The following is a 21,056-nucleotide window of genomic DNA, read 5'->3' as shown; positions in this document are numbered from 1 at the left end:
CTAAATCTGGATAGATATATTCCAAATCATGAGTTTATATTGATATCTCTGATTCCAATTTAGTATTACAAAGCTTATTTTAATCTTTTCTTTTTCCCTATTTATAGTTTCTTCCTCTAACAACAACTACACTGGATTTCATTATCTACAGTTTATTTACTTATTTGATCAGTTCTGGTATACATATAAAGTGCTTTCATAATTGCTAGCCCACACCTCTGTAAGAAACACTTTTGATAACTATATCATAACATTTATGTACAGTTCTTTCTGTCTTTATTGTATCCAGTCAAAATACTATTTTCCAGTTAAAGTTAGTTCATTTCTGTCTTTTTTTTAAATTACTTTATTTATTTTTGGCTGCAGTGGGTCTTCGTTGCTGCATGTGGGCTTTCTCTAGCTGCAGCGAGCGTGGGCTAATCTTCATTGCGGTGCGCGGGCTTCTCATTGTGGTGGCTTCTCTTGTTGTGGAGCACAGGCTCTAGGCGTGCGGGCCTCATAGTTGCATCACGCGGGCTCAGTAGTTATGGCCCGCGAGCTCTAGAGCGCAGGCTCAGTAGTTGTGGCGCACGGGCTGTTGCTCCGCGGCATGTGGGATCTTCCCGGACTAGGGCTCGAATCCGTGTCCCCTGCATTGGCAGTTGGATTCTTAACCACTGCGCCACCAGGGAAGTCTCAAGTTAGTTCATTTCTTTCCCACCCTTTTCAGTATGATTATGTTCATTTCTAATACAGTTCGTTTCTTTTGTTAGTATTTTTATTTTATTTTGCACACTAACATCCTGACTGATTTTAATGGTTTTTTATTGTTTTTAATTGTGAAATATACATAAGGTTTACCATTTTAGCCATTTTTAAGTGTACAGTTCAGTGGCACTAACTGTATCACATCAGTGTGATTACATTGTTGTGCAACCATCACCACCATCCATCTCCAGAACTTTTTCATTTTCCCAAACTGAAACTCTGTATCCGGCAAACAGTAACTTCCTATTCCCCGTTCCCCTCAGCCCCTGGCAACTACCATTCTACTTTCTGTCTCTGAATTTGACTACTCTAGATATCACATATAAGTGGAATCAAACAGTCTTTGTCCTTTTGTGACTAGTTTACTTCACTTAACATAACGTCTTCAAGATTCATCCATGTTGGGATTCTGTATTAACTTTTGAACTGTACTGTCAGAGTCTTGGGAATGCTTGACAGTATCACTGCCCCTGAGGGGCCCTGAGATGGTGAGGTGGGGACTCTGACTTCCTCTGCTCCTCTTGAACCAGAGTAGTTGAGGTTTATGATTTGCACTTCTATAAGATTTCAGTAGAGGGAAGCATATTTTCTTTTTAAAAAAAATAGTTTGGGAATCACACTATGAATAGTATTCAAGCCTCTACTTTAATACTAGGTGGTCAGGTGCTTCTGACACGACCTAGTCAGTGAAGACTATTCTAACTGTTCATCGGTTACATAAGCATCAGTAGCTCTCCTTCCACCTTCCACCATTAAACTTAGTTTTGCCTGCTGAGGCAACACAAAGTGGGTTTGCTCTTTTACCTAATAGTCTTGGATATTTGAACGTTGCTTTTATGGATTGGTCATAGTATTGTGGAAGAGTCCATCCTGATACAGATCCTTTTGGGACTAGACGAGAATGTAGATAATTATTCTTTGGCTCGCATTGCTATTGGGATCCTGGAGCCACAACACCTGGACTCTGCTATTCACCTCATGTGGCCTGGTAATCGTTACTGCCCTGTTCAAGCCTTTTCCCTCATCAGCAAAATGGGGACAATAATAGTATCTACCTTACAAGTTTGTGGTGAGAATGAAATGAGGAAATGCATGTAATGTGTATGTCTCCATCATATAGTTAAGTGTTCAATAAATGTGGACTAATAACAGTAACAATGCCACCATTGCTATGAAGAGGAGAAGAAAGTGTTATGTATTTTATTTTTGGATGCAACAACAGGGGTGTAATTTCAAAGTTGTAGGCAGCCACCTAGATGGGGCTTGAGGGGTAAGTTTTTTTAAAGTCTATCTAAATAGAATAGCATCTGCAATTAAAAAAAAAAAAGTCGTCAGAATCTAGGCTCTTACCTACAAAACTACTTAAAATTCTTATCCTATTTGTAGAAAGTAACAAAATGAATCCTAAAATTGACAGCAACATTGGGCCAAACCACATTAGGTCAGCAATTGAGAAAGTAGGTTCCGGAGTTAGGCTGTGGGTTCTGTTCCATTGTCTGCTTAAAGCTTTTACCTCACATCACAAACGGTTCAAAAAAATTTGTTTGGAAATTGCCCAAGTTGTGAGCCAACAAACTAGTTTCTTAAGGGAACCAAGTTGTCAGCAGCAACAGTGAATGGAAATGGAGCTCAGGTTTTTTCTTTATTAATCAGCTTGATGTATTGTGATGTTGCTGATGCAAGTTAACAACAGTAACAAAAAGTTCACTTTGGGCTTATAAATTTACTAAGCAGAGACTAGTATGTTCAAGTTCAAGTCCATTAACTTTTATCTTTTAAAAGATTCTTTCTGTACTGACCTGAAAAGTACAAAGAATAAAGACCACCTAATAGTTTACTATCCATAGATAACCATACTGAACATTTCTGCGAGTATCCTTCCAGGGATTTAGTCTCTGTACATAAGATAAGCTTTTTAACTTGATGGAGTGATTAAGAAGAGCATGGTGCTTTGGTGTCTAAAGACTTGGGTTTAAATCTTAGTCCTTTTATTTAATGCTTGTGTGGCCCTAGCCAAATAACTTTATGAGGTTTAATTTCCCCATCCTGGAAAAACAGGAATAATAGGATCTACCTAAGGGGTTTGTTGAAGGTATAATCCCTACGAAGAGTTTATGCTGTGTAAAATACTGACTGACCATTCAGTAAGAGTCTGTCCCAGTACCCTGGCTGTGCTCCTTCTAAGGCAGATCCCTTTACTTGTGTACTAGATTGCTTACTCAAGGACAAGGTTTCTACAAACCTCTCTCTTTCTCCTTCATTATCAGTTTTCCCCCTCTCTTCATTTAAGCCTTTTCTGGTTCAGATTTTTAAAAATAAATAGGTAGGACTTCCCTGGTGGCACAGCGGTTAAGAATCCGCCTGCCAATGCAGGGGACACGGGTTCGAGCCCTGGTCCAGGAAGATCCCACATGCCGCGGAGCAGCTAAGCCCGTGCGCCACAACTACTGAGCCTGCGCTCCAGAGCCCGTGAGCCACAGCTACTGAGCCCTCATGCCACAACTACTGAGGCCCGTGCCTAGAGCCCATGCTCTGCAACAAGAGAAGCCACCAAATGAGAAGCACGCGCACCGCAAGGAAGAGTAGCCCCCGCTCGCCACAACTAGAGAAAGCCCGCGCACAGCAACAAAGACACAATGCAGCCAAAAATAAATAAATTTAAAAAAATAAAAATAAATAGGTGGGCGTTTAATAGGTAACAGCTTTCTGTGTTTTGATGAGTCTATCTCCTGGTTTTATTTTAAGTGGGTTAAATTGGTTGCAGTTATCCATTATTTTTGGATGATGAAGTCAGAACTATAAACTAGGGTCTTTCAGCCTGAGCACTGTTGACATTTCGGGCCGGATAATTTTGTCATGAACGTTATCCTGTGCATTGTAGGATGCTTAGCAGCATCCCTGGCTTCTACTCGCTAGTTGCCAGTTGTACCTTTCAGTTGTGACAATTCATTTGTGACACATTGCCAGATGTCCCCTTGGGAAGCGAGTGGTTCTCTTGAGAACCACTGACTATAAACAGTGGCTTGCCTATAGCGATTATAAAGGGATAATTATTTGCCTGTTTTTCTGATAGTGTTATAAAGTACCGTCCTATTACCAGGCTGTCCTGGAGATGACAATATACAACTGGAATTTGAATGAGTATATGTTGAGAATGCCAGTAATAACATGGTGGCTGTTGAGGTGGTCTATTTGCTTCTCACCACCCTAGGAACATAATAATGGTGATGATTATAAGGTTACCATTAGTGGGTGCCTACTATGTACCAGACACTGCCTGGGTGAAGTTTATTTATACCTTTTGTACAGGAGAAAAGCTGTAAAGGCTGTCCAAGTCTGATGCAACTTTAGGTACCTCTGTCAGTTTAGTGCGCCCATATGAATACTTCATGTGACTCTTGATTGGCAGTACCAGATGAGGCCCCAAAGCCGTTTGACCAAGAGTTCAATAGGATCCAGGATCTGAGCAACATAGGGGTCATTTGGTAAAGGTGAAGGTATATAATTACTGAACATTGTCTGGAAGTGGTCATTGAGTCAGTACTGGCATGGAGAATCATACTGAGGGAGAGTACAGGTCAAGCTTTCTGAACCAGCGTTATCTGAAGAGGGCAGGATTCTCTTTCTGTCAGAACCAGGGTGTACATGTCAGTGGAACTGAGCCTTCACATGGAGATTCACCACTCGGTACAGAATATAATTGTTTGCGGTTTGCTTTCCTTGGAGGGCTGTCTTGAGAGAATTATTTACAGATTGGTAACTCTTCCTAGACTGTGATTTGAATTAATCTGTAGAGACCATGATAGGGATCTTTGAGCTGTCCTTGCTCTTCTGAGGTCATGGAGAATCTATGAGGAAGATGACCCATGTGTAAAATTAATTCTGAGTTTGAAGAAATGTTCACTTTATATAGTATTCTTTTTTTGTTTTAAAAAAAGAAAAGAACCTGTCTAATTCAAATCCTGGGTTAGTGGTGGGAATGTAAATTGATACAGCCACTATGGAGAACAGTATGGAGGTTCCTTAAAAAACTAAAAATAGAACTACCATACAACCCAGCAATCCCACTACTGGACATATACCCTGAGAAAACCGTAATTCAAAAAGAATCATGTACCACAATGTTCATTGCAGCACTATTTACAATAGCCAGGACATGGAAGCAACCTAAGTGTCCATTGACTGATGAATGGATAAAGAAGATGTGGCTCATATATACAATGGAATATTACTCAGCTATAAAAAGAAACAAAATTGAGTTATTTGTAGTGAGGTGGATGGACCTAGAGTCTGTCATACAGAGTGAAGTAAGTCAAAAAGAGAAAAACAAATACCATATGCTAACACATATATATGGAATCTAAAAAAAAAAAGGTTCTGAAGAACCTAGGGGCAGGACAGGAATAAAGACACACGTAGAGAATGGACTTGAGGACACGGGGAGGGGGAAGGGTAAGCTGGGACGAAGTGAGAGAGTGGCATGGACATATATATACTACCAAATGTAAAATAGATAGCTAGTGGGAAGCAGCTGCATAGCACAGGGAGATCAACTCGGTGCTTTGTGACCACCTAGAGGGGTGGGATAGGGAGGGTGGGAGGGAGACACAAGAGGGAGGGGATATGGGGATATATGTATACATATAGCTGATTCACTTTCTTATACAGCAGAAACTAACACACCATTGTAAAGCAATTATACTCCAATAAAGATGTTAAAAAAAAAAAATCCTGGGTTAGAAGTTGTTGTTTAATGTAAATGTTGAAAATTGATGGGAGAATTTATTTATTTTAAGTTTAATTATTTTGCTTTTATTTGGATCACATTTATTGCTTGTCACTCTTAACTGGTTGCTGGGAGTGTCAAGTTTTATCTTTATATCTTAACTGGGGTCTAAAGTAATTACTAAAAGCTAGCCTTCAAATCATACATAATGAGTAAAGACTTGTTAAATGATTTAACATATTATTGACTCAGTTGACTCATGCTGTGCTTATTACATGGGTCTCCTTATTGTTGTGGCCAAGAGGACATCAACAGAAATAATTGTCTCAGGACACACCTGAGAAGGTTTAGATAATTATTATGTTAATTGGACTATTATTTCTTCTGAGCCTTCTTAGTTTAGCACCTGTTTGATATGGATAGCTACTTCTCAACATCTAAGTGGTACTATTTCCAGGATGACTTTTTTTTAAAAGTAAATTATTTATTTTATTTATTTATTTTTGGCTGTGTTGGGTCTTCATTGCTGCGTGTGGCCTTTTCTTTAGTTGAGGCGAATGGGCTACTCTTCCTTGCGGTGCTCGGGCTTCTCATTGCGGTGGCTTCTTTTGTTGCGGAGCATGGGCTCTAGGCGCGCAGGCTCAGTAGTTGTGGCTCGCAGGCTCTAGAGAGCAGGCTCAGTAGTCGTGGAGCACGGGCTTAGTTGCTCCCGCAGCATGTGGGATCTTCCCGGACCAGGGCTCGAACCCGTGTCCCCTGCATTGGCAGGTGGATTCTTTTTTTTTTTTTTCCAAGAAGTATTTTAATTAATTAATTAATTAATTTTATTTTTGGCTGTGTTGGGTCTTCGTTTCTGTGCGAGGGCTTTCTCTAGTTGTGGCAAGTGGGGGCCACTCTTCATCGCGGTGCGCGGGCCTCTCACTATCGCGGCTTCTCTTGTTGCGGAGCACAGGCTCCAGACACGCAGGCTCAGTAGTTGTGGCTCACGGGCCTAGTTGCTCCGCGGCATGTGGGATCTTCCCAGACCAGGGCTCGAACCCGTGTCCCCTGCATTGGCAGGCAGATTCTCAACCACTGCACCACCAGGGAAGCCCGACAGGTGGATTCTTAACCACTGCGCCACCAGGGAAGTCCCTCCAGGATGACCTTTGATGGATGATCTTTACAGCCTTGAGTAATTCATTTATCTCCCTCCTCTTTTATTTTACTATGTTTTATATTTTCAAAAACTCTATTTTAAAAAAACTTTTAATCGAAATATATCATAAGTGTTCAGCTTGATGAATTTTCACAAACTGACCATATCTCTGTGAACATACCTGTATAACCAGCACATGGTCAGCATCTCAGAAGCCCCCCTCATGTTTTCTTCTGTTCACTACCCACTACCCCCAAGGGTAACCACCATCCTGACATAAAGCATAGCTTGATTTTACTTATTCTTGCACTTTATTTAAATGGGAGAAAAAAACATTTACTCTTTAGCATCTAACTTCTTTCGCTCAACCTTACATTAGTGAGATTCATCCTTATTTTTGTTCTTTGTTCTAGATTATTCATTTTCATTGCTGTATACTATTCCATTGTGTGAATATATCGCAGTGTATTTACCTTTTCATTGCTGATGGACATTTGATCTTTTCTAGTTTTGGCTATTATGAATAGTATTGCTATGAACATATAAATGCATTTATTTGGGGTATATAGCTAATACATGAACTGTTAGGTCATATTGTCAGCTTTAGTATATACTGCCAGTTTTTGAAAATAGTTGTGGCAGTTCGCATCCCCATCGGCAGTGTATGAGAGTTTGGGTTGCCCTCTGACTTCTCTATCACTGGTGTTTTTTATTCTTTTCATTTTAGCCATTCTGGTTGGTATGTAGTGGTATCTCAGAAAACCTCCTGTGGCAGAAATCAGCTGTGAATTTGGGGCATCTTAGAGCTTTAATCTGTCAAACCAAGCTCATGCACCCACCAGAGCCTCATTTGTTTCTCTTGCCTTAGTAGAGTCCTACTTCTTGGGTCAAGTATGATCTTTAGTCTGCACCCAGAATTGGCAGATACCTCCAGAGAAGAGAATAGGTGATGATCATCCACTCACCTCAGAGGGCTCTCCCCTCTGGAATTCCAGTTTATCCAATCCTCATTGCTTCCACAACTCTCCAACATCTATGAAAATGTGATTTTTAAATTTTTTGTGGCTTTTTCTAGTTATTGAAGCTGAATCAGGTTGCCACGACCTATTATATCCTATGCAAAAGTGGAAGTTATCAGTAGATTCTTGGGATTTTCTGTGTGCCCAGCGATGTCACCTGTGAGTAATGTTAGTTTTTTTCCCCCTTCCTTTCTCATCTTTTTTTTTTTTCTTGCATTATCAGACTGGTCATAATTACCAGTACAGTGTTTAGTAGAAGAGGTGATAGTGGCATCTTTTTTGTAGGGATGGAGAATGAATGCATTATTTTATCATTGTGTATGACAATTGCTGTGGTTTTTGTAGTTTGTTTTCGATGAAGGAATTCTCTTCTATTTCTAGTTTGCTGACATTTTTTTAAAGACATGAATGGTTATTGAATTTAAATACTTTTTCTGCACGTACCAAGATGATTATATGACTTTCTGTTTTTTTCCCCTATTCCTATGGCTTAATGTATGCTTCTGAAAAATCACGTATAATCTTACCATGTCTGCTGTAATAGTATTTTCATATTCCCTTTCATCCATGAGACAATTCTGTACAGAGAGACAATTCTCTCTTTAAACCTGCTGTACATTTAAACCTACCATACATTTTCCTTTTTATTTTTTATCAGCAAAGTAGATAATATAGTTCTCAGCCCAGAGACTACTTTGGCAGATTGGAAACATTCTTCCAGGCTCCTACCACTACCTCTCTCTATTTTATATAGGGAGGAATGCGTGAAAAACTGAAAAATCTCCTTAGAGCATGATTTTGACCTATTTTAATTTTTATTTCCTTGTTTTTGTTATTTGGGATTGTAAGGGAGGAGAATGGGGTCAGGGAAGGGCTGAGGGGGTGATGACGGGGATCTGGGGAAGAAAGCCGTATGTGATTTCCTTAAGCCTCACCTTCTGCTCCTCCCCTTCCCACGCTTCCTCTTTATAGTTCCAGCTTTGCCACAAATCAATTGTGTAAATGACCTTGGACAAGTCACTTAATCACTGAGCTTTTGTTTCCTCATCTGAGATTGAGGAGAATGGCCATGAACAGCTGCTGTGACCTGCCACTTACAGAAAATGGAAAGATTCAACGAGCAGTTTATAAAGCATATGACGCTTCTAAAATGTGAACGATTTTTTAAAAAATATCTTTATTGGAATATAATTGCTTTACAATGTTGTGTTAGTTTCTGCTGTACACACATATCCCCATATCCCCTCCACGAGTGGTTGTTAGGATTAGTTTTCTACAGTGGCATCTATCTCACATTTTCTAACAGCCTGAAAGTTACCTGTGGAAGAAGGATGCTTGTGAAACACCCTCGGCCCGCAAACTACGACTGTAAGAAACCTGTAGTTAACTGTGGCAAGAGGTATAAAATGGAGGTTTTGTTAATTTGTTTAAACCTTCGTAAAGTCTCTATAAATTGTTCATAGCTAAGCTTGTCACTTTTGGAATGAACAACCATTGATATGTATGTACCAAAGCTAAAACAAAATTTGCAAAAGCTCTTTTTTCTAAAATGATACTGCTGTAGGATTTCTTTAAATTAAAATAACCCTTGTTCACTTAAGGGTTTGTTTTTTCATTGTAAACTCCTTTCCAGAGGGCACAGAGTTCGAACAGTTGACATGCTGCCTGGCACAAAGGCAGAGCATCACATCATGGGAAAGTAAGACTTAATTGACAGGATTTTAGTTTATACCCACCTTTATGATCTATCTGGCGCGTGAAGTGAGATACACTGGTCCTGTAACTGAAGAGCCATAGGGTAGATCAGGGGACTGGTACCAGTCCGAGGCCTGTTAGGACCTGGGCCGCACAGCAGGAGGTGAGCAGCGGGCCAGCAAGCGAAGCTTCATCTGCCACTCCCCATCACTCTGCATCGCTCCCCATCGCTCCCCATCTCTCCCCATCGCTCCGCATTGCTCCCCAGTGCTCCCCAGCGCTCCCCATCGCTCGAATTACCGCCTGAACCATTCCCACCCCCACAACCCCCACCCCCATCTGTAGAAAATTGTCTTCCACGAAACTGTTCCCTGGTGCCAAAAAGGTTGGGGACTGCTGGGGTAGATGGTTCCCTGAGACATGTCATTTTTTAGGTCAAGTAACATGGATAGTATTGGGGAATATGTGGTCTTATAGTGAGACATCCGAGGGCTCGTATCACCACTGCCTTGATATTCTGTTTTACTAACCTCTGCCTTGTACAGGGAAGAAAGGGTGTTTGTGGAGTGGTTCTGATTCAAGGCATTTTCTCTCTGGGTACCTCCTCCACATTCAAGAGTGCCATAGGTAAGCTTCACTTCCGCCTGTGGTTTTGGGAGTGGATGGATGGATTCCACAGAAGGGAGGTTTTGATTTATAATTTGACTATTAGCCCAGTCATTTATGTGTTCAGGTTTATAGGTCATCCATTTAGAAATTAGAAATGGATCAGGTCTAACTTTAAATATGTCTCAGGCTATGGGGTGGGCAAACGGCAGAGTAAACTTGCTCAATCTTCTATTAAATCAGCTGTGAAACACTTAGAGACATGAGAAAAAAGACTGTAAAGGGTCATCTGAATAAAAGATTATTTGTGTAAAAGTTTTCCTCTTGGTACAGGAAGTTATAATTGATCTGTTTGGGAATTTGTTTTTGCAGACCTGCAATTTAGGCCTAGCCTAGATAAAAGTCCATGATCTTTCAGTGGAAGTTCTGGTTGTAGTTCTGTTAACATCAAGCTCTTGGTTTTCCGCTGAATGCCTCACATTTTTTTCTTCACCACCGTTCATTTGCTCAGGTCTCCCCTTCCTGTTATTTGGCATGCTTCTACTCACCTGCTCTCTTTCCTGTCTCCCCTCCTGGACTGAGTTAGATGCCCCTTTTATTACTCCCATAGTTCCCTGGGGATAACTTTGTCACCACACTTAAAAAATAATGTCTTGTTTTCATCTCTGTCATAAGTCTGGGTTCCTTCAGAGCAAGGGCTCTGGTGTATTCATCTTTGTAGCCAGTGTGTATGGTGTGGTGTCTGGACCTTAACTGTTTGGCTATCAGGGTGCTGAGGTAGACAAGGACTGGGAGTTAAGAGCTAAGTCCTAATTGTAACTTTTTGCTGTATCATCTTGGACAAGTGATCTTCAGTTTTCTTAAAAGTAAGATGAGGGGACTGGCTCACCTGGGGATCTTGTTAAAAATGCAGATTCTGGCTTAGTAGGTCTCTCGTGGTTTCTGATATTTTGCATTTTTAACAAGCTTACAAGAAGAGCTAGTGCTGCCGGTTCAAGAACTACAAAGGACTAGATAACATTTAATGGCTTTTCCAGCTTTTACCCTCTGTGATTTTAGTCACTGTTTTAAATGCTGAACAAAATTACAAGATATGCTGTAATTGCTAAACATCTCTCCAGTTTATCAGAATGTGAAACACTGACAATTCTGTGCCTTATTATGAAGTTGTATGATAATGTCCCTGTATTACTTCCAAGATTTTGACTTCGACAGGTTAAAAATATCAAATAGATGTCCGGAAAAGCATTTGAGTTAGCACTAGCTTGTCATCTAAAAGTCAGTACTTGCTTGCTTGCTCTTTGGTGCATGTTAGAGAACATTTGCAATAAATAAAGTGCTAATGAGGGAGTTGAGTTGGGTGGACATGTGATCTCATCAGTATAAATACAAACAGGCAAGCTGTTGAGAAATTCATCATCCTCAGAGGAGTTCCTGATCATTTCTTTCAGTTCTCCAGAAGGTGGGAATCAAATTGTCATATGACATATTGATAGATACGCTGTAGGTAAAGGCAGACTGTACCTATTGAATATGGATTGCTGGGGATGGGTCTTGTTTGAAAACGTCGCTACTGTTTCTTTTAGCTTTTACTTCCTCAAGAAGTCACGATATTTGATTTGGGAGCATTGCCAGCTTAGAAATTTATAGTTGTCCTTGATCTGGTGTACAGATGTCTAAAAGTAGTTGGGTTAATTTTTATGTTTGATTCATAGAAAAAAAAAATCCATCTCTTTACTCTTAACCACACCAGGAATATTAAACGGACACAGCTTCAATGTCCAAATGAGTTATATACATGCCTGTGATGAACTCTGATCATTTTTTTTTCCTCTAAGAAAATGAAAATCTGGACAAGGGAAATTAAACCATGAAAAAAGTACAGAATGTAGCATATAGTTGAGGGTGGTTATCTTAATTATAATGAAATTTTCACCTCCCACAGAATAAGACAGTTTGTCCTACCAAAGTGAGCTGTATTTCATGTCCTGACTATGGTTGTGGATTGAACAAAAGTTTTAGAGCTTGCTTCATCATCATGATCATCATCATTGCATTTTAATCATTTGTAACCCTTGGTTCCCCTAGCTCAAACTAGCTGGGACAAACACAGTAGAGGGAGTTGGGTATAAGCAATGGCAATGGAACCAAAATAAATAGCCTTTGGTTTTTGCTCCCACTTAGTGGAATCCATCGCTAGAATTCCAACCTTCTCCCTCCCTCCTGGTAGAGCCTTACAGGAGGGAGCTTAGGCATCCTCTGTGGTGCACATGGAGCTTTTTTTTTACTGTTGCCTTTTTTTTTTTTTTTTAATAAATTTATTTATTTATTTTTGGCTGTGTTGGGTCTTCGTTGCTGCGTGCGGGCTTTCTCTAGTTGCAGCGAGCAGGAGTTACTCTTTGTTGTGGTGCATGGGCTTCTCATTGCGGTGGCTTCTCGTTGCAGAGCACGGGCTCTAGACACGCGGGTTTCAGTAGCTGTAGCACGTGGGCTTAGCAGTTGTGGCTTGCGGGCTCTAGAGCACAGGCTTAGTAGTTGTGGCGCGTGGGCTTAGTTGCTCCAAGGCATGTGGGGTCTTCCTGGACTAGGGCTCAAACCCGTGTCCCCTGTATTGGGAGGCAGATTGTTAACCACTGTGCCACCAGGGAAGTCCCTAATGTTGCCTTTTAATGCTGTCCTTCTTGCTGGGGGGTCTTAATGGAGGCTACCTAGTGGCTTATTTAATCTTAATCTTGCTGCTAGGTTGGAACTCATTTTTAAAATAGTAATGTATGTTGAACCCAAATTAAAGTTTTTGAAGCCAGCTGTGTATCAAAGGCATTTGCTGCAGTCCAAACAGGTTGTCTTTTGGGAAATACCTTAACCAGGATTATTATTGTTGTGACCCTCTTTGGAGGCTTAGATAGACCATTTTTTATTACCCTGAGAATTTTTTTTTAACAACAGAACACTATTTGAAGACTTTCCACTTAGACATTTTAATTTGTCTTCGATATTGAACTTAAGTAGCTTATAGCTAATGAAATAGAAAGGAGTTCTTAATAATAATAATGCCTTTTCACTTTCAAATTGCTTTTGAATTGTCCATGGTGGCCTTATAGCTCCAAAATGTTAGTATTATATTTTATGCTTTATTTTTAAAGAAATTAGTTTTTACTATAAAGAGGGCAAGATTATTAATACTATAAAGTACTATGTGTTTTTTTAAAAAATCAGTATTACACATTTAGTATGACCTATAGTGTTGATCTCCAGAATTCCAAATACTCTCCTCAAGAGAAGATCTAGGGGACATTTTTATTTTTATAATTTTTATTTTATATTGGAGTATAGTTGATTTACAATGTTGTGTTAGTTTCAGGTATACAGCAAAGTGATTCAGTTATACATATACATATATCTATTCTTTTTCAGATTCTTTTCCCATATAGGTTATTACAAAACACTGAGTATAGGTCCCTGTGCTATACAGTAGGTTAGGGGACATTCTTTTTTTTTTTTTTTTTTTTAGGGGACATTCTTAATAAGAGTGAACCTCTTTATTTAATCAGTTGTTCAGTTGTTACCCAGAAGACTAGTTACAGATGATTTCATAGAGAAAGATATTCTGATAGAAGCAAACTGGATTTTTCCCTCTCTTAATCTCCAGAGACTTTTTTTTTAAAACATAGGCACATTCCAGTACCAATTTTTAAAATTAATTAATTAATTAATTTTTGGCTGCGTTGGGTCTTCGTTGCTGTGCGCGGACTTTCTTTAGTTGCAGCGAGCCGGGGCTACTCTTCGTTGCGGTGTGCAGGCTTCTCATTGCGGTGTCTTCTCTTGTTGTGGAGCGCGGGCTCTAGGCGTGTAGGCTCAGTAGTTGTGGCTTGCGGGCTCTAGGGTGCAGGCTCAGTAGTTGTGGCGCATGGGCTTAGTTGCTCCTTGGCATGTGGGATCTTCCCGGACCAGAGCGCGAACTCGTGTCCCCTGCTTTGGCAGGCCGATTCTTAACCACTGCGCCACCAGGGAAGTCCCAATCTCCAGTGATTTTAACACAGAAAAAAATTTTATCCAAAATTAATTGCGTGCCTATTTATGTCACCTCTGATTTACCATTAAATCTGGATGTCTGTCAGTCTTTAAAGAGCAGTTAGATCCACTTCTTTTGTGTTCCAGGTAAAAAGCATATGTGTTAGCACAGGATCATTTTTTTTCTCTGTAGTTTCGGATAAGTTTTTGGCTTTACCTGATTAGTATATTGACCAGGTTCAGCTTTTGTCTCTTAAGCAGTCCCCAACATAGACAAAAATAGCATTCACTCTTAGTCTCAAAGACATACATGCTGCAGATCTGGAAAATCTCTTCACTGCACTCATACCAACTTACGGGCGCAGTGAAGGGATAGGTCCCTTCCCATCAGTGTAACTCCAGCCTTCCTAGAGAAGAAAGGAGAGGATTGTCAGAGGAAGTGAAGTCCTTTGTAAGAGAAATCAAACATCTCTGTTAAGATCATTGGACTGTTCCTACTCTGACATTCAAGTCTTCACCAGATTACAAAAGTTTCTTGGGGTCCTTCCAACTTTTTGTATGTTTGTTTTTATGTGTTTGCTTTTGCTGCCTTCATAGGACAACCCAGGTCTCTTATTTTTATTAGGACTTCACAGGATTTTTCCTCAATGGTGTTGTTTCCTAGGTTTTGAGCATGTGAATATCAAACCCATCAGTTCCAGATCTGCCCTATCTCTGAATATCATAAGTTTGAGCAGTGTTTTGGTTAACCCAATAATAATACTTTCACAACTTCTCACCTCACTTACTCTAGTAGATACCTCTGAAATATGTGGGAAAGCAGTTATTGGTAATTGAAAACTCTTCTAGGTCAGCACACTGACCAACTCATGGCACAACCAGTCCTGTTGCAGATCCCCATCGATGTGTCCTCCTAGGTACAAATATGGCTCCTCAGAAACAATATTGTTATCATTCTGTGAAAGAATGATGGTTAAGAGGGAGGAGAGGAATGATTATACCCTATAGATAGGCTATAAAAAGTTTCCTCTAGAATCTGGATCAAAATGGTGGATTAGGAAGATCCTGAGCTCACCTCCTCCCCTGGACACACCAAATCTACAACTACATATAGACAGCTATCTCTGAGAATGACCTGAGGACTAGCAAAACAGATTTTCAGATTTGTTATATATGAACCTCATGGTAACCACAAACAAAAACCTATAACAGATACACAAAAAATAAAGAGAAAGGAATACAAACATAACACTAAAGAAAGTCATCAGAGCACAGGGGAAGGAACAAGAGAATAAGAAAGAAACAGAAGAATTGTAAAAACAACCATAAAACAATTAACAAAATAGCAATAAGTATATCCCTGTAAGTAATTAAATGTAAATGAACTAAGTGCTCCAATCAAAAGACATAGGGTGGCTGAATGGATTAAAAAAAGACCCATTTATATGCTGCCTGTAAGAGACTCACTTCAGATTTAAAGATGCACACAGACTGAAAGTGAAGGAAAAAGTGAAGTGAAAGTGAAGGAAAGTGATGGAAAAAGATATTTTATGCAATAGAAATGAAAGGAAAGCTGGATTAGCAATATTTACATCAGACAAAATAGACTTTGAAACAAAGACTGTCAGGAAGACAAAAAAAAGGCATTACATAATGATAAAGGTATCAATCCAACAAGAAGATATAACACTTGTAAATGTGCATCCAACTCAGGAGCACCTAAATACATAAACCAAATATTAATAGATGTAAAGTGAGATATTGACAGTAATAAAATAATAGTAGGGGACTTTAAAGCCTCACTTACATCAATGGATAGATCACTCAGAGAGAAAATCAATAAGGAAACATTGACCTTAAATGACACATTATATCAAATGGACTCAATAGATATCTACAGAACATTTCACCCAAAACTAGCAGAATATACCTTCTTTTCGAGTGCACATGGAACATTCTCCCAGATAGATCACATCTGGGCCACAAAACAAGTCTCAGAAAATTTAAGAACACTGAAATTATATTAAATAAGCGTCTTTTTGGACCACAATGGTATGAAAATAGAAATCAGTTACAAGAAAAATGGAAAAAACACAAACACATGGAGGCTAAACAACATGATGCTAAGCAACCAGTGGGCCAGTGAAGAAAGCAAAGAGGAAATCACAAAATACCTTGAGACAAATGAAAATGGAAATACAATGTTCCAAAATCAGTGAAACAGAACAAAAGCAGTTTTAAGAAAGAAGTTTATAGCAATCCAGGCCTACCTCAGGAAACAAAAAACTCAAATAAATAATCTAACCTTACACCTAAAGGAACTAGAAAAAGAAGAACAAACAGAGCCTAAAGTTAGTAGAAGGAAGGAAATAAAAAATATCAGAGCAGGGCTTCCCTGGTGGCGCAGTAGTTGAGAATCTGCCTGCCAATGCAGGGGACACGGGTTCGAGCCCTGGTCTGGGAAGATCCCACATGCCGCGGAGCAACTAGGCCCGTGAGCCACAATTACTGAGCCTGCGCGTCTGGAGCCTGTGCTCGGCCACAAGAGGGGCCGTGATAGAGGCCCGCGCACTGCGATGAAGAGTGGCCCCCGCTTGCCGCAACTAGAGAAAGCCCTCGCAGAGAAACGAAGACCCAACACAGTCATAAATAAAAATAAGTAAATAAATAAAAATTTAAAAAAAATCAGAGCAGAAATAAATGAAATAGAGACTAAAAAAACAATAGAAAATACGATGAGACTAAAAGCTGATTCTTTGAAGAGATAAACAAAATTGATAAACCTTTAGCCAGACTCATAAAGAGAGGACCCAAATAAATAAAAACAAATGAAAGAGAAGTTATAACTGATACCACAGAAATGCAAAGGACCATAAGAGTCTGTGATGAACAATTACTTGCCAACAAATTGGACAACCTAGAAGAAATGGATAAATTCCTAGAAACATACAATCTTCTGAGACTGAATCACGAAGAACTAGAAAATCTGAACAGATAGATCACTAGAAATGAAGTTGAATCAGTAATCAAAAAGTTCCAAACAAAAGTCCAGAACCACACAGCTTCACAGGTGAACTCTACCAAACATTTAAAAAAGACTTAATATCAATCTGTCTTTCTCAAACTATTCTAAAAAAGAGGAAAAGGAACGTTTCAAAAATCATTCTACAAGGGCAGTGTTACCCTGATACCAAAACCAGGTAAAGACACTATAAAAAAAAGAAAATCACATGACAGTGTTCCTGATGAACAAAGATGCAAAAATCCTCAGCAAAATATTAGGAAACCAAATTCAACAATACATTAAAAGGGTCATATACCACAATGAAGTGGGATTTGTTCCAGCAATTCAAGGATGGTTCCACATCTGCAAATCAGTCAACATGAAACATCATATTAACAAAACGAAGAATAAAAATCATATGATCATCCCAACAGATGCAGAAATAACATTTGACAAAATTCAACATCCATTTATGAGAAAAACTGTCAACAAAGTGAGTATAGAGGGAATACAACCTCAACATAATAAAGGCCATATATGACAGACCCACAACTAACATAATACTCAATGGTGAAAAGCTGAACACTATTCCTCTAAGATCAGGAACAGGACAGGAATGCCCACTCTCACCACTTTTATTCAACATAGTAATGGATTACTATTTTCAGATGACATGCTACTGTATATAGAAAACCTTAAAGACTCCACCAAAATGACTGTTAGAACTAATAAATGAATTCAGTGAATCTGCGGGATTCAAAATCAGTATACAGAAATCTGTTGTGTTTCTGTATAGTAATAACAAACTTTCAGAAGGAGAAATGAAGGAAATAATCCCATTTACATTTGCATCAAAGAGAATAAAATACCTAGGAATAAATTTAATCAAGGAGGTGGAAGACCTGAACTCTGAAAACTATAAGACGTTGATGAAAGAAATTGAAGATGACACAAATAAATGGAAAGATTATATTATGCTCATGGATAGGAGAATTAATATTGGTAAAATGTACACATTACCCAAAACAATCTACAGATTCAGTGCAATCCCTATGAAAATACTAACGACATTTTTCAGAGAACGGGACAGATAATCCTAAAATTCATATGGAACTGCAAAAGGCCCTTAATAACCAAAGTAGTCTTAAGAAAGAAAAACAAAGTTGGAGCTATCATGCTTCCTGATTTCAAACTATGCTAGAAAGCTATAATAATCAAAACTATATGGCACAAAAACAGATGCATAGATCAATTGGACAGAATAGAGAGCCTAGAAATAAACCCACTCACATGTGGGTCAGTTAATTTACAACACAGGAGCCAAGACCATACATTGGGGAAAAGACATTCTCATCAGCAAGTGATGCTGGGAAAACTGAATCACTTTCCTATCCCATATACAAAAATAAACTCAAAATGGATTAAAGACTTAAATGTAAGGCCTGAAACCATAAAACTCCTGGAAGAAAACATAGGCAGTATGCTCTTTGACATCGTTCTTAGCAATATTTTTTTGGATGTATCTCCTCAGGCAAAAATAAACAAATGGGACTACATCGAACTAAAAAGCTGTTGCACAGCTAAGGAAACCATCAACAAAATGAAAAGACAATCTACTGAATGGTAGAAGATATTTGCAAATGACATATTTGATAAAGGGTTAATATCCAAAATATATAGAGAACTCACACAACTCAATATCAAAAATATCTGATTTAAAAAATGGGCATTTAAAAACTGAATATACATTTATCCATGGAAGACATACACGTGGCCAGCAGACACATGAACAGATGCTCAACATCACTACATCAGGGAAATGCAAATCAAAACCACCTCACACCTGTCAGAATGGCTGTCATCAAAAAGACAACAATTAAGAACCATTGTTACTTTAAATTAAAAAAAAAAAACAACTTGAACATGATTTTTTCTGTATTGAAAGCTTGAATTATTCGTTTTATATTTGGATCCTTCTGAATCTTTTCTTAGTGTAACTTTTGGAATATGAATTTATAATTGAATATTGAGATGTGAAGCCGTGAAATCAGAAATATTAACAAATCAATGTAAGCAAGAAGTGCCAATTGCCAATCATCACAAGACAGGTACAAAGAAATGTGAAGAAAAAAAAAAAAGACAACAAATTAAGTGTTGGCAAGGACATGGAGAAAAGGGAACCCTTGCGCACTATTGGTGGACTTCATGCAATGCCCCAATTGTATGAAGTTTTCTCAAAAAATTAAAAATAGAACTACCATACAATCCAGCAATTCCACTTCTGGGTGTTTATCCAGAAAGTATGAGAACACTAATTTGAAAAATATAGGCAGACCTATGTTCATTGCAGCATTACTTATAGTAGCCAAGATATGGATAAATGGCAAATAGCAAAATTTCATTATTTCTCATGGCTGAGTAATATTCCAGTGTGTGTGTGTTTGTGTGTGTGTCTGTGTACCATACCTCACACACACACACACACACACACACATATACACACACAAGAATATTACTCAGCCATGAAAATAATGAAATCTTGCCATTTGCAACAGCACGGATGGACCTAGAGGGGTATTATGCTAAGTGAAATAAGTCAGGCAGAGAAAGACAAATACCGTATGATTTCACTTATATGTGGAATCTAAAAAACAAAATAAGTGAACAAACAAAACAGAAACAGACTCATAGATACAGAGGAAAAATTCTTGGTTGCTAGAGGGGAGGATGGAGGGGGGTTTGGGCAAAATAGGTGAAGGTGATTAAGAGGTATAAATTTCCAGTTATAAAATAAATAAGTCAATGGGGATGTAGGGAATATAGTCAATAATATTTTAAGAACTTTGTATGGTGACAGATGGTTACTAGACTTATTGTGGTGATCAGTTTGTGATGAATCACTATGTTGCACACCTGAAACTAATATTGTATGTTAGTTGTACTTCATTGTACACATTTTTTAATCTGATGATATATTATATGGGTTTGCTTGTTACTCTTTGTTCATTAAAAGAAAAAAGCACAATCCAACAATTAATAATTTTTTTCTTTTCAGTTTCCAAAAAAAGACTTACAGCAAAATGAATAATCCAGCTATCAAGAGAATAGGAAATCATATCATCAAATCTCCTGAAGACAAGCGAGAATACCGTGGACTAGAGCTGGCCAATGGGATCAAAGTACTTCTCATCAGTGATCCCACAACAGATAAATCATCAGCAGCACTTGATGTACACATAGGTACAGTTTAAAATTATGAATTAAGCTTTGTTCAGTTTCATTGACCTAATGTTGACAATTATTAGAACTCTCCATATTTGTGCGAATGGAGACCTGGTAGTTACCAGTTCGATGTACCTTACTTTGTATAGTAGCCCTGTACAGCTATAGGTAATCTACAGTTGTCTAAGTTAAATCACCTTACATTTACCAAAAGTATCTTGTTAGGTTCCCAGCTAAGGTGACCTAGAAACAAGGAAATTCATTCCCATCCTTTAAGACAGTAACAGTTCTAATGCCTTTACTTTTATAAACTTTTGATATACCAGGGAATACCATATTTCCTAAATTCTTGTGTGCACATTTCTTCCACTTTTAATGCTGCTTTAATCAAGTTATTTCTTATTTATATGTACATTTAGTTTCTTTTTTTCCTCTCTGAAAAGCTTTTATTTAACTCAATGGCATTTTAGAATTGGGAAAATAAGATAATAACCATCATAAGTTGAACAAATAATTATTGCCAAGCACAGCTCAGTGTGCTTTGCAAATTATCATCTAATTTGTATTGCACAACTCTCTAAGTAAAGTATGTATACAAAAAGTGACTGAGGGCTTCCCTGTTGGTGCAGTGGTTAAGAATATGCCTGCCAATGCAGAGGACATGGGTTTAAGACCTGGTCCGGGAAGATCCCACATGACGCGGAGCAGCAAAGCCCTTGCGCCACAGCTACTGAGCCTGCACTGTAGAGCCCACGAGCCACAACTACTGAGCCCGTGTGCCACAACTACTGAAGCCCGGGTGCCTAGAGCCCGTGCTCTGCAACAAGAGAAGCCACCGCAATGAGAAGCCCATGCACCACAACAAAGAGTAGCCCCCACTCACCGCAA

At 38.8% G+C, this 21,056-nt stretch overlaps 1 protein-coding gene across 3 annotated transcripts in view; it reads left to right on the top strand.

The window, feature by feature from the left end:
- The window catches only part of IDE (insulin degrading enzyme), a 111,732-nt gene that overhangs the window by 23,623 nt on the left and 67,053 nt on the right, over positions 1-21,056 (top strand). For 2 of the 3 annotated variants that reach the window (XM_082339417.1, XM_082339416.1), the window contains exon 2: positions 20,002-20,186. In XM_082339417.1, the coding sequence (XP_082195543.1) occupies positions 20,002-20,186 (185 nt within the window). Of the gene's footprint in view, positions 1-7,686; positions 7,790-20,001; positions 20,187-21,056 lie in introns of all 3 variants that reach the window. The other variant, XM_082339418.1, reaches the window with a different exon arrangement.

Source organism: Balaenoptera borealis, assembly GCF_965194805.1.
Source record: "Balaenoptera borealis genome assembly, chromosome: 10".
NCBI classification, from domain to species: Eukaryota; Metazoa; Chordata; class Mammalia; order Artiodactyla; family Balaenopteridae; genus Balaenoptera; species Balaenoptera borealis.
Note: the sequence above shows the minus strand (reverse complement) of the source record. Positions and strands in the feature narration are given on the sequence as shown.